Source organism: Oncorhynchus keta, chromosome 32 (assembly GCF_023373465.1).
Source record: "Oncorhynchus keta strain PuntledgeMale-10-30-2019 chromosome 32, Oket_V2, whole genome shotgun sequence".
Lineage (NCBI taxonomy): Eukaryota > Metazoa > Chordata > Actinopteri > Salmoniformes > Salmonidae > Oncorhynchus > Oncorhynchus keta.
Window position 1 is genome coordinate 30,469,632 of NC_068452.1, and position 13,102 is coordinate 30,482,733.

A 13,102-nucleotide genomic window follows, 5' to 3' on the forward strand; every position below is an offset into this window, starting at 1 on the left:
ACAGACGTTTTCTGGTCTGATAAACTGCACTGTAGCTCTGACACTTTCAACTGCAAATGTGGAAGGGCCACATAGGCGGATGCAGTGGACTGAGATGCAGCCCATGGAAAAAAAACATATCTTTAGCTTAACCTGACAGATTTTTGATGGTTATTTTTGTATTATGTTACTTAGAATGACACACCGGGTGTGTCAGACTCTAGGGGGTTTTAAAGTCGCCATTGGCCTCTTGGCAAAATCCCTGAGCGGTTTCCTTCCTCTCCGGCAACTCAATTAGAAAGGAAGCCGTTACAGTATATTTGTATTAACTGGGTTTATTAATACACCATCTAAAGTGTAATTAGTAACTTCACCATGCTCAAAGCGATTTTCAATTACGTAAATGTAAATGTAAATAAAAAATAATTGAAATGCCCCAACCTACCAATAGATGCCCTTCTTTGCAATGCATTGGAAAACCTCCCGGGTCTTGAATCTGTGTAGGTTACAGAAATTAGGTAGTCACTGTTTTCCTCCTGAAATTAAGGATTGCCATAATAAAAGGGTCTGAATATTTATTGACAAGACATTTCAGCTTTCCATTTTTTTAATTAATTTGTAAAGATTTTGAAAACATAATTCCACTTTGACATTACAGGGTATTTATTGTGTGTAGGCCAGTCACAAACACATGTACATGTAATCAATTTTAAATTCAGGCTGTAACACAACAAAATGTGGAAAAAGTCAAGGGGTGTGAATACTTTCCGAAGGCACTGTATTACCCTTATGATGTTCGCAATGTCCATGAAAACAAACTGTGTGTACTCAGATCACTGAATATCCCATTGCCAAATGCCCTGCCCAATTTGACACGATCACAGGCAAATTCCAGCCAGCCATACTAGTGACGTACTGCTTCCTCAGTATTTATGATTCACTAGGGTTTGCTTTGGCAACTACCATCACAGGTACCAGTTTAGTAATCTTACAGATACTAAATCTATTAAACTAACAACTGCAACACTACTGATATGGGGTTAAGGTAAGGGCTAAGGGTAGGCCAATGGTTTTGGACAGTTGTTTTTGGATAGTTTTGGAACAATTTATTGATTTAGTTGAGAATCTATAAAACATCTGTAAAGGGATTCTGATAAATTGGGATGAAACTATGGATAAGTAGAATGAAACATTAACACATTGCTGCATGAAAAAATAATTTATTAACTCATCAATAATTTATTAACTTTGATCTGGTTAGCATCAAGGTATGTCTGGGTGTACATCTAAATATCTTAAAATGGCTTCCTCTCAGCATTCTCCTTTATCTGCCCTGATCTGGCCAGACAGGATAAGTGAAAGCCCTGATCTGGCCAGACAGGATAGGTGAAAGCCCTGATCTGGCCAGACAGGATAGGTGAAACCCCTGATCTGGCCAGACAGGACAGGTGAAATTTGATTTGGATCAGTGCGGAGAAGGGAAGAGGTTGACCAGAGGAAGCCACATTAGACAACAGTTGTACCCACATAGGCTCCTGGTTCTCACCATTCCCCCATCGGATCCAAGGCACTATGTGACCGACCCCAGGGATCGTAATAGTGCTAAATGCTTGAGATGAGCACCTAATGGGTTAAAAACAGCGCAAACACCAGACGCATTGACCACAAGTAGCAACACAACCTCTCATCTGTAGGCCAATGACAGTATCAATTGGTGCTTATAGGCACTTTTGTCTAAAGACAGTGGAAAACACCTACTGCACAGACATACAGCAATTCACATATTTCAAAGTACTTTCAATCATTTCAGATGACAAAGCCACATTTTAAAGCACAAAAAAACAGTATTCACTTGACTCCATGTTAACCCCACAGAACAAAGTTATACACGCAGAATCTGCATTCAAACCATTAACTTGTATTTGCTGAATAACAGTAATGTATTAGCTAGTTGCTTTTGTTTGAATTTACACTAACAAAATACAAAGCAGTTGGATCATTGTAGAGCAGTATATGCCACAACCTAGAAGCCACTTGGAAAGAACTATGAATTTAGCCTGTCCAAAATATCTACTTATCCCCTCACATAAAATGTATTTGCAACATTTCACAAACTCCCTTAGCTGTACTACACGAGAAATAAGATCAAGATGTGCAACTACAAGGCCTACAATATGTTTAAACTTTTCCCTGTGCAAGCCCTCATTTCTACTTTTAACACAACTGTATCTTCTGGACTGTAACCTACACACTAGTGCCAAGCTAGTGTGAGAACTCTGGCATTGGTGCCCCCTTCTGTATGTGATGGATAATATAAAATGGGGTCTCAGAATGAGAACACAAGATCAAACACCTAGGGCTCCTTTCCTGGAAAGAGGTTCATTCTAATCTTGGACTAAAACACATCTGTGATAGACTTCTCTGAAAGTGCTTTTTGGACCAGGAATAGGCATGATTTGGGTCTGGGAAACCAGCATCTACAACAGGGGTGTTATACTCATTTTGCCACAAAGGGCCACATTCTGTATTCACTGAGGTCCACTTGTATTGGTTATATTACTTGCAAAATTGGCAAAAAATAGTTCTCTATCCCTGACATTTTCTATGTGCCCCGACAGTCCAGCTTTCATTTCGATGACTGTTAACAAGCTGGATAGAGTTTAGAGACTATAAATTATGTCCACTATAATTTCTACGCAGTTTCGATTTGGTTTTAGGCATGTCAATTGAGATCGGAATAATTTTTTCAATTGACGCCCCTGATCTACAGTATAGCCGTGTAATGTCAAATTATTTTAATAGTTTGATTTCATTCATCTTAAAATGTTGATTAATATAGCAGCAAAGGGCTCACTTTTACGAGAGACAATAACAATTGTAAATCATACAAATTTGAAAATTGTGTGAGTAACCCATATGTAATTAAATTAATCCCGAGTGGTGCAGCGGTCTAAGGCACTGCATCTCAGTGCAAGAGGCATCACTACAGTCCCTGATTCGTATCCAGGCTGTATCACATCTGGCCATGATTGGGAGTCCCATAGGGCGGCGAACAATAGGCCCAGCATTGTCCGTGTTTGGCAAGGGTAGGCCGTCATTGTAAATAAGAATTTGTTTTTAACTGACTTGCCTAGCTAAATAAAAGGTTAAAAAAATATATATAATAATTAGTCATAGAAACATGACATAACCAGGCAATATTGTTGTTGTTTCTTGGGTGGAATTTTGTTGTTGATAGCCCAACATTCATTTGTGGCACCTGAGAGTGATTCATCTTAGCTCCAACCTGGAGCTAAGGGAGTGTAGCATAGGCAATTTCCTCCTAAAAGGTCAAGCTTTTGAATGTCAAGCTGAACCGGCTAAATCTAAGTCAGGTGGGGATCCCTTGGCCTTTACAGTTGTTGCTGGATGACTTGGGCTAAGTCTTGAAAAAGCTGTTGTTTCACTAGACGTGTGTGCATTAGTCTGCACTAGAGATGTCAACAGCAGATAAATCTGATATGAAAGAGATGCTACTATGCAATCTTTTCATTGCTTTTTATATCTGTTAAATGGTCTTGCCTGGATTGTGGACTGTTCATTTGCTAACCATTTAATTGAATTAACTGATTCTGAATTAACTGTTTTGATTGCAATACATATGCATATCAGTTCAACTGTTACTAGCAAAAGAAGCCCAGAGGATGAAAGCATAAATGTTAATTAAAAATATAAATCAGTGGCTTTTTTGCAGACTAAGGCAGCAGCATTTCCCTCCACCCTTACCCTGTCATACATTATCAACTTACAAAACTCACAGTACACTTTAATATCTAAAGATGGTCAACTCTGCCATGATAAAACTCAACTGGCATCCCATGTACTGCAAAGTGAAGTCAATCCAAAGCACACCTATCCATCCATCCAGCCAGCCATCATCTCACTGTGAATAGAAAACTTTTCCCCACTGAGCAACATAAGACCATGGCACTGTAGAGGAGACAGGCCAGCCGGCTCCCTGCCTCAGACCCAGTACCTGATGTACAACAAGGCAACAGCCCACCTCTCTCCAAAGGTCAACACCCCTCCCTTGCACTGAAATACTGCTCTTCCCACACCCCACAAGCAACAGCAATATAGATTAACATTTGACTAGAAGCTGAGCGGTGGCAGATAAACCTCCAGCAGGTCCACGCCTCAGGGGGAATCTCCTTTATCACAGCCTATGAGTAGGCTGAGCCTCTTATCTATTCAACAGACTGACAGAGGGCCACCAGACTCTCCTTTGGAGACACACAAATGAAAACAAACAAATTGGCTGCTCTTCATGCAAAAGCCCCCTGGGTGTGGCCTTTTGTGAGGCGGGGCGGAGCGAGGGGGTCACCGGGAGGAGCTGCGCTCTTTGCTGACACAGTCGTCCTTGGTGCTGCTGTCTCCGTTGGATATCATACCGCACGTCTTCCTCTTCTTCCGCCTGTGAGACATGGCGTCCCCCTCCGAGCCCGACTCAGCCTGTAGGGGAGAGGGGCAAACCAGAGAGGTGGGGGAGGTCTTGGATACATCTCTACATAGAACATACTACATATCTATTACATACCATTTACATAATAGGGGGGGACTAGGTGTCACTGTCCCTCATACACACTGTCTACTCACAAACACCCGTTACCAATTTAATATGCTATATACAGACAATCATCTGATGACAGTAGTGTTCTTATTCAACCAGTAGAACACGCAAGTCAGCAGAACAGAATATTCTCTCCAGGGGGAGTCCATTACACAAGGGTAACCCCCAACCTCAACCCAACAGTCCAACCTGATGGATGTATATGTAACTGGAGGGGCATGCTGTCCACCATGCTATTCAACACCAGTTCCCCCAGTACCAGAAACCCAAGACCCGTGGCCACGTTTCTGTGATCCAGCAGGACAACTTAGAGGCAACAATAGTAAGTTGTAATTTCTTCCATCTAGACTTCTAAATGTAATATCAAGGCATGTTGTTGCCTGCATTCAGTAGTGAGAAAGATAGGACATTTGCATTACAGCCTTTCAGAGTGAGGGGACGTGTGGCGCTAAACAGTATGTGTGGCCGTTTCACATGCACATGTGTGGCAGACCCCGTGACATCTGCCCGCATGTAAACAGGTGCCTGCTGCCCTCTATCTTACACCCAGCTCAGGGGTCCCTAGAGTTGGAGGCTACTGTATATTCATGTGTGTGAATGTCACACTGTGTGTGTGTGTTTTGAGGGAACAGGATGTACCTCTGAGTCTGAGTCAGAGGAGCTGGAGGAAGAGGAGGAGGAAGAGTCACTGGAGCTGTCCGAGGCGATGCCAGTCGATTCCTGGAGGTCCACTTTGTCTGCCAGGGTAGCCATGTCTGGCCTCTCTTGCTTCAGGATTCTAAGAGAGAAATTTTATGCATGAAAATAAATACCCTCGTGGAAGTTTGTGGATCTGGGTGCAAATATATTAGAGCATTATCATGAAAGACCATGTAAAGGAATATCAGAGGCCATTCTTCTACAATGTATTTTCCCATTGAGGTACCTACAAAGGTAGCTATGGGTGACATTTTTGCAAAAACTACTATAAACCTCAATCTGGCAGTATGATTTCATTTGAAACATCTCTCCAGCAAGGTCCATTATAAGGAGGCGACTATTTATGTATTGCTTGGATATCAAACTCTAGTTAAATAATCACAATAGAACACACATTGTTGAAGTTAAATTAAATTACGCTGCCAGATTATAAATTAATTTGCAGTAGTTTTTGCACAAATCAGTGCCCCTTTGGACCCCGAAAATGTTGCCCAATGTATGGACTGGGGCTTTTGGTCCTCGCTGCTCCCGGGTCTCGTGGGTCGGGAAGCAGCATTAGCACGTGTGCCTTTGCACTCGGACATCCCAGGCACTCGTACCCAAAGGTTCCATGTGGATGCCAGTGCCACAGCAGGCATGACCCATTATTTACAGAACCTGCCAACACACTTTTTATTGGTTCCCATAAGTTTGGAAGCCCAGAACCAAATCTTACATGAATGCTGCCCTCTGACCAGCTACTGGATTTGATGGGAGGGGGTGGTCGTGACATGTTTGGCCTGGTGCGATTGGCAGAACCAGGGCGGATCCTATAGACCAGATGTATTCAACTCTTACCCTGTGAGGTCTGGAGCCTGCTGGTTTTCTGTTCTACCTGATAATTAATTGTAATCATCTGGTGTCCCAGGTCTAAATCAGTCCCTGATTAGAGGGGAACAACAAAAAAACGAGTTTGGGGGTTCTAGAGGTTCACATCCCCTCCTCTGTAATCATCTCGGTCATCTATGGGCCAAACTAACCCCTTCCCATCCGAAAATTCTAAAGATGCCAGGTGAAAGTTCAACCCTGCTAAATCGTAATTGGTCCAAATAAACAGTGACGCAAAACCCAGTGCATGCAGAATTGTTCCTCATATTACACAGCCTACCGACAGTCAATATATTTTAAAGTTTCTTCTTTCACGAGGTGTTCCTACAGCTGTGGGGGGTTCTGTTCGGAGTGCTTACCGATACCACTTCCTTGATAGTTTGGGCCGGCCCCGCACAGTTTTATGCCACACGATGGGGAAGTTGGTGGTGCTGGCAAAGTTCTGAGTGATAGCGATGGTGGTGTCCATGTTGAGAACCACATGCCACCAGCCTCCTAGAGAACAAGCAACAGAGATGACCAGGATTAGGTTTCGGATCACCAAACCACAGAAAAGAAAACACAGAATGTCCATGGTGTATTTTTGTACATCTGACCTAACATGGCAGAAAACATACTCTGTCCGGGGTATTTTGATGAAAATCTTAGTTATTAGTTTCCAAGACCTTTATGGAGTGGAGGAAGAGGTGGGTGGATAGACAGAAATAGTAAGGTATGGATGGACATCTTCAGAGGAGACAGAACAGCCTGTCCAACAGGGTTCTGCTCTTGAAACAAATACACTCCCTCACATAGACACTCTCAGACATCAGGACCTAATACTCTGGTCTCCAACTTGAGTAAACAGGAAAAGTTCAAGATCTGGACCAGATCCAAAGGAAACAGAGTTTAATCCCATCTTATCAGTCAGTTAACGCAGGGTATTAGGGTAGGTCAGTAACACTGGATTAACCTCTGCAACCATGTTGATCACTGAGCCCTACAATAAGTGTGGTTGTAAACAAGGTGGCGGTTACACTTCTTGTTGATATTCATGGAGAGAGCTAGCAGAAGCGGGATAGCTAGGATCGCCCAGCTACATAGTGAAAGTGAAAAGCTGTGAATACATACATTGCATATCACCGGACAGTTTATTACATACAAAATGGATCGCTCCTACAGAGTGAGTCATGTGGCTGTGGCTTACTATATAAAGCATGCAGAGAAGCATCAAGTTACTGCTCGATTAAACATTAGAATGGGTAAAATTAGTGACCGAAGCGACCGAGTTTGGTATGATCGTTGATACCAGGCACATCAGTTCCAGTATCTCAGAAACTGCCACCCTCCTGGGCTTTTCACGCACGACAGTGTCTAGGGTTTACAGAGAATGGTGCGACAAACAAAAAACATCCAGTCAGCAGCAGTCCTTGGACCTCTCCCATGAATGAGAGGTCGAGGGAGAATGTCAAGAATCATGTAAGCCAACAGGCTGGCCACAAACAGACAAATAATGGCGCAGTACAACAGTGGTGTGAACGGCATCTCAGAATACACAACTTGTCGGTCCTTGTCACGGATGGGCTATTGCAGCAGACGACCATAGAGGGTTCCACTTCTATCAGCTAAAAACAAGACGCAGTGGGCACGCGATCACCAACACTGGACAATTGGAAAGTGGAAAATCATTGCCTGGTCCTACAAATCCCAGTTCCTGTTGCATCAAGCTGATGGCAGAGTCAGGATTTGGTGTAAACAGCATGAGTCCATTGACCCATCCTGCCTGGTACAGGCTGGTGGCAGTGGTGTATTGGTGTGGAGAATGTTTTCCTGCCACACGTTAGGGTCCCTTGATATCAATTGAGCAACAAATGTTTCTGCCATTTTGTAGAATCCATGCTCCAAAGAATTCAGGCTGTTCTGGAGGCAAAGGGGGGTCCAACTCGGTACTAGATGGGTGTATCTAATAAACTGGCTGGTGAGTGTATGGCACACACACACACACACACACACACACATATACAGTACCAGTCAAAAGTTTGGACATCTACCCATTCAAGGGTTTTTATTATTACTATTTAGGCTATTTTCAGTATACCACCCCTACCTTGTCACAACACAACTGATTGGCTCAAACACATTAAGGAAAGAAATTCCACAAATGAATGTTTAAGGCATACCGGTTCATTGAAATACATTCCAGGTGACTACCTTGTGAAGCTGGTTGAGAGAATGCCAAGAGTGTGCAAAGCTGTCCTCAAGGCAAAGGGTGGCTAATATAAAATATATTTAGATTTGTTTAACACTTTTTTTGGTTACTACATGATTCCATATGTGTTATGTCATAGTTTTGATGTATTCACTATTATTCTACAATGTAGAGAATAGTTCAAATAAAGAAAAACCCTTGAATGAGTAGGTGTGTCCAAACTTGAGTGGTACTGTATATATGCATATATGTACATATAAACACAGCTATAATTTATGTATTCACAGCAGATAACATTGGTATATCACTTCTCATCAAAGACCTTTCATACTCATTGTATGTTCTGCCCTACTTCTATATATTTCCTAACTAACTGAACCCTGGCCTTTTCAGATCTTGACAAATTATTCAAAATCGCTGAAGATTAAAACTACTTCTCTCTCTCCAGTCAAACAGTATTCTACGTGAAAGACAGACCAGACATGTCTATAAAGTGGCAGCGGTAGCCCACTGACCAGGAACAAACACGGTCTCCCCTGGTCCCTGCAGAATCTCCAGGGGTCTGAACTCAGCAGGCCAGGTTGGCTGCTGGGTGCGTGGGTACACCACGTTAAACCAGGTGATGGCCTCGTCCTGCTGGTTGCCCCCGTCATCCCGGGTCACCTTGATCAGCTCCCGGGGCGTGTGGGTGGGGAACAAGCACCAGCGCTTGTGCCCCTGCACCAGGGCATTCCAGGCACTCGTACCCAGCGGGTCAATGTGGATGCCAGTGCCAGAGCGGGCAGGACCCATTACAAACCATCTGAGAAAAAAGAGAGAAAAAATAAAGGGACAGGTGTTACTAGTTAATTCAACTTCACAGAACATACAATAACATTGCAGCTATTTTAGTTAACAATGTCACTGAGAATAGCTCTTACCTGTAAGGAGGCCGACGCTTCTCCCCGGCGAACTGGAAGAGGTCGTCCCTAAAGTAAACTGGCACCTGGTAGTCCTCCAGCAGCTTACGGCGCTTGGCGTGCTCGCCGTAGCTGCTGTCGAAAATATAGAGTGGGCTGTCGTCCTGTGTGGACTCCAGGTACTCCACGTAGTACTTCATCTTCATCTTCACAGAGTACCCGTCGTTGTCCTCACCACACTTAAACTTCTGGTTGCGGTACTTACGTTTGAGGCGCTCCATGGTCCACTTCTCGCGGGCGGGCCAGGTGTCCTGACAGTTGAGCAGCACCACAGGTTTGTAGGGCCTCTCGAAGCGCTGGATGAACTCCTCTGCGCTGAGACGCAGGGTGTCCACACGCTCAACATTGTCCTGTGAGACGCATATGTCATGTCAGTTTGTGTGGGTGAAAGAGAGAGGGTTGAGGGCTACATTTCATGAATGTACGACTACTTTAATCAATAACCTTTCTACCAATATAAATGACTTTGTACTGAATTCGAATGGAACACTAGTCATTTCTGACTTAATGCTTCCCAGTCATTTAGCCTAGTATTGGTCTCACGGATTGAGGTTGAGTGTTTTACAAAACTGCATCACAATAAAAGATCAATTGTTTTTGAATGCAATGCAACCAACTGGAACATTAAGGAGTAGACTCGGAGGAAGACCATTTGATCTGGGGCAAAGGGAATACAAAGGGTCATGGGCATTTTTTTTTCTGCTTTTACATGGAATGACGGGGTCTGAAAGTCAACTTTATTTATTTTACATATATGTAACTAGGGAAGTCAATTCTTATTTTCAATGCCAGTGGGTTAACTGCCTGGTTCAGGGGCAGAATGACATTTTTACCTTATCAACTCTGGGATTCGATCTTGCAACCTTTCGGTTACTAGTCCAACGCTCTAACCACTAGGCTACCTGCGGCCCCAGGTTGAGGTTAAGTTCAGAAACTCAACCCCAAAAGAGAAGGAATGAAACAAAAATGCTGAGATGAGTTGTTAACATATAGGACAACTCTTGAAACTACCTAAGCTTTGAGTGTCATGGGTATTCTTAGCAACCCAGAGCAGCCCTTCTTAACTCTTGTGATGAAAACAAATCTCCTGCTGAACCACTTGGCAATAACCCAGTGTCCCACATGGAGCAAAGAAAATGCCCTCCATTGGGCTTATTTCATACATAGTTAACAATGAAGTTGGTTGTAAGATCAATGCATTAGCAATCATACATTGTTGTAGTGATTGTGTCAATATAAGTGTTTTATCAGGACGCACTATGGAAAAGGTATGGGCTTTCCTAACCATGGTAGTTGTTTATCTCTGAGGACAAGGGCAAGAATTCCTACAGGCATAATACAATTACAGTAGTCTTAAAAAATATAAACAATGGATCGAGGTGGACAAAATACCTTCGGCTGTCTATTGGGTCTGAGAACATGGGTCAGTAGGTTCACTACCTGTTAGTGGTGACAGGCTAATATAATATTCACATGTAAGCCTCAATGAAATACAAATGTAACAATGTCACTATTTCACAAACAAATAACTATACACCGTCAAAATAATGTGGTCAATAATTAACGGAATGGGATGTGGCACAGCGTTCGAGTCCAGCCTGACCGATTTGACAGTTGCGCCAATGAAGTTCGCTGCCCGCTGAAAGTGCAGCAGCAGCCTACGTGACCAACCGCACTGGTTTTGTAAGGTGAAACGTGTTGAAAGAGCTAACATGGCTGGCTAGCCTAGCATGGATAGCTTGCTACCGACAGTTTACCTTCACTGAGCGGTGTGACACATCGAAAGTCTCGCAATAGTCATGTTTCGTCCAGTCTGAAGAGTCCTTCAGCTCAGGTCTGGCGTTCCGCTTCGCCTCTTTGATCCTTTTCTTACTTTTATGGTTCATTCCTGCGAATTTAGGCACTTGAGCTAGCTAACTAGACTGGGGTGCATAGACAAACACATTTGCTAGCTTAACTTGCTAGTAACTATAGTAAAGCGAACGTTAGTTGAGTGGCTAGTCTTTAGTTAAAGTTAAACGGTAAGCAACTCCATACGAGTACTTTGTTGGTGTTACTGAAACACGACACGTTGGCCTTAAAAATAAAATGTTGCTCTAAGCGCACTTTTAATAACGAGGAGGAAGCTGCCCAGATGAAATTAGCTAAGCAGCTAACTACAACAATGCTCTTGCAACCAAACCCGGGGTCCCTACAATTTGAAGCCCGCCCACCCAGTGAGCCGTAGGAAGCTCGTTGGTCACATATAAGAGCGAGCCATAAAACCGATTGGATAAAATGTAAAATACGCCTTCCCACCAGTGATTAGCACATGTCATTGGCTGTATACGTTCTACGTTTTCCCGTCCTCCAGCAGACAGTCGCAAGCGTGTCTGTTTTTTAGAAGAGAAGGGTTTTATGACAGTAAACGTAACGTTTTACCATTGAATTGATTTACTAACTCTCACTTTCACAATTGGGATGGTAAATGGAAAACAGAGCAACTGAGATGTCCAACATAGTGCAGAAATCGTTCACATTCGAAGAATACGAAGACCCGAAGCAATCACTGAATGTTTCCATCCCTGAGGTTTTTGCGCACTTTCTCTACACTTTTGCCATTTGGAACCAGCGATGTTCCTGTAAATAATATTGTTCGCCTACAACTGCATTGTGGTAATTGGCCCTGAAGCCTGCCGAGTTCCTTGGAGAGATGTATAGAATATATCCTGCCAGGCAGACTTTTCTGAATCAATGGAAGTTGACATTCATCATGTGAACTGTAATCATGTCGTTTCTCCCCTCTGTACTAGGTCCTTGACCCACAATATGGGATGCATGTATGGCCCTGCGCAGTGGTATTAGCACAATATGTGTGGACACACAGGGAAGAGCTGATGCACAAAACAGTGCTAGAGGTAATTTACTGAACCAAACGAATTCATAGTCTACTCCAATTCACGTATTTACCATGTAAATGTGTAACTTGTTTCTAAAACAAACTATTGAATCAGCATGCACTGCTGTTTGTTCACAGCTTGGGGCTGGCGTGAGTTTACCTGGTGTGGTGGCAGCAAAGTGTGGGGCACAAGTGATGTTGTCAGACAGTGCAGAACTTCCACTGTGTCTGGAGAACTGTAGGCGCACCTGTGAAGTGAATGAACTGCCCAATGTGCTTGTGGTGGGTATTACCTGGGGAGAAGTCTCCCCAGACCTTCTGCTCCTCCCTCCATTAGACATCATCTTGGGATCAGATGTTTTCTATGAGCCTCAAGGCGAGTTCAGGCTGACTGGTTAGTATGGAAAATTTAACAGATCGTCAAGATCTGTAACTCAACTGTGAATTTACAACTTTCAGATTTTGAAAATGTCCTGGTGACCATCTCCTTCCTCTTGAGAAAAAACCCTGAGGCCCAATTTTGGACAACTTACCAAGAGAGAAGGTATGCCTTTCAGGACCAGTCCATGGCTGTCAGGTAATGTCAAGTAAACATTACTCATTTTGATTTTGTCTTCATGTATGTTCAGCGCCGACTGGTCCATAGAGGCATTGCTGCACAAATGGAACTTGAAGAGTCTCAACATTCCACTGGAGAAATTCCATGCCAACAAAGATCAACTAGCTGGGTCAACACTTCCTGGAATCCATACTGTACAAATGATTATAATCAAGGACAAGGAAAGCTGAATGAAAGACAATTGTCAATTTATCCTTCAGTTACTACCAGCAAGGCACATTCAAAGTCAAATAGTCATGACGCAATACAAGATCAATGGTTCAAAACTCAATGAATTATAAAATAGTATAAGTTGTATAGTAGT

General features: G+C 43.1%; 2 protein-coding genes across 3 annotated transcripts; one reads left to right on the top strand and one right to left on the bottom strand.

The window, feature by feature from the left end:
* Positions 1-1,183: 1,183 nt before the first annotated feature.
* Positions 1,184-11,463, bottom strand: LOC118365606 (bifunctional arginine demethylase and lysyl-hydroxylase JMJD6). The gene is made up of 6 exons (XM_035747966.2): positions 11,059-11,463; positions 9,263-9,651; positions 8,858-9,144; positions 6,514-6,649; positions 5,228-5,366; positions 1,184-4,470 (listed from the first exon to the last, which is right to left on the bottom strand). Exons 1-6 carry the CDS (start codon positions 11,185-11,187, stop codon positions 4,339-4,341), a joined length of 1,212 nt encoding a protein of 403 aa, XP_035603859.1. The 5' UTR covers positions 11,188-11,463; the 3' UTR covers positions 1,184-4,338.
* Positions 11,464-11,632: 169 nt separating this feature from the next.
* LOC118365608 (histone-arginine methyltransferase METTL23) lies at positions 11,633-13,080 on the top strand. Of its 2 annotated transcripts, none has more exons than XM_035747969.2 (5): positions 11,633-11,870; positions 12,094-12,198; positions 12,318-12,555; positions 12,639-12,723; positions 12,809-13,080. In XM_035747969.2, the coding sequence occupies exons 1-5, from the start codon at positions 11,769-11,771 to the stop codon at positions 12,966-12,968; spliced, it is 690 nt and encodes a 229-aa protein (XP_035603862.1). In that variant the 5' UTR covers positions 11,633-11,768; the 3' UTR covers positions 12,969-13,080. The 2 variants fall into 2 exon arrangements, with proteins under 2 accessions (XP_035603862.1, XP_052347300.1); XM_052491340.1 differs by having other exon boundaries at positions 11,707-11,870; positions 12,295-12,555.
* The last annotated feature ends 22 nt before the right edge of the window (positions 13,081-13,102 follow it).

Bases quoted from the DNA above. Each gene is read 5' to 3' on its own strand.
- LOC118365606 (XM_035747966.2), bottom strand. From the start codon at position 11,187: ATGAACCATAAAAGTAAGAAAAGGATCAAAGAGGCGAAGCGGAACGCC. The intron at 9,652-11,058 runs GTAAACTGTCGG...TGCGTCTCACAG, and splicing joins TGTCACACCGCTCAGTGAAG to GACAATGTTGAGCGTGTGGA. The intron at 4,471-5,227 runs GTACATCCTGTT...TCTCCCCTACAG, and splicing joins CCTCTGACTCAGACTCAGAG to GCTGAGTCGGGCTCGGAGGG.
- LOC118365608 (XM_035747969.2), top strand. From the start codon at position 11,769: ATGGAAAACAGAGCAACTGAGATGTCCAACATAGTGCAGAAATCGTTC. The intron at 12,556-12,638 runs GCGAGTTCAGGC...TACAACTTTCAG, and splicing joins TGTTTTCTATGAGCCTCAAG to ATTTTGAAAATGTCCTGGTG. The intron at 12,724-12,808 runs GTATGCCTTTCA...ATGTATGTTCAG, and splicing joins ACAACTTACCAAGAGAGAAG to CGCCGACTGGTCCATAGAGG.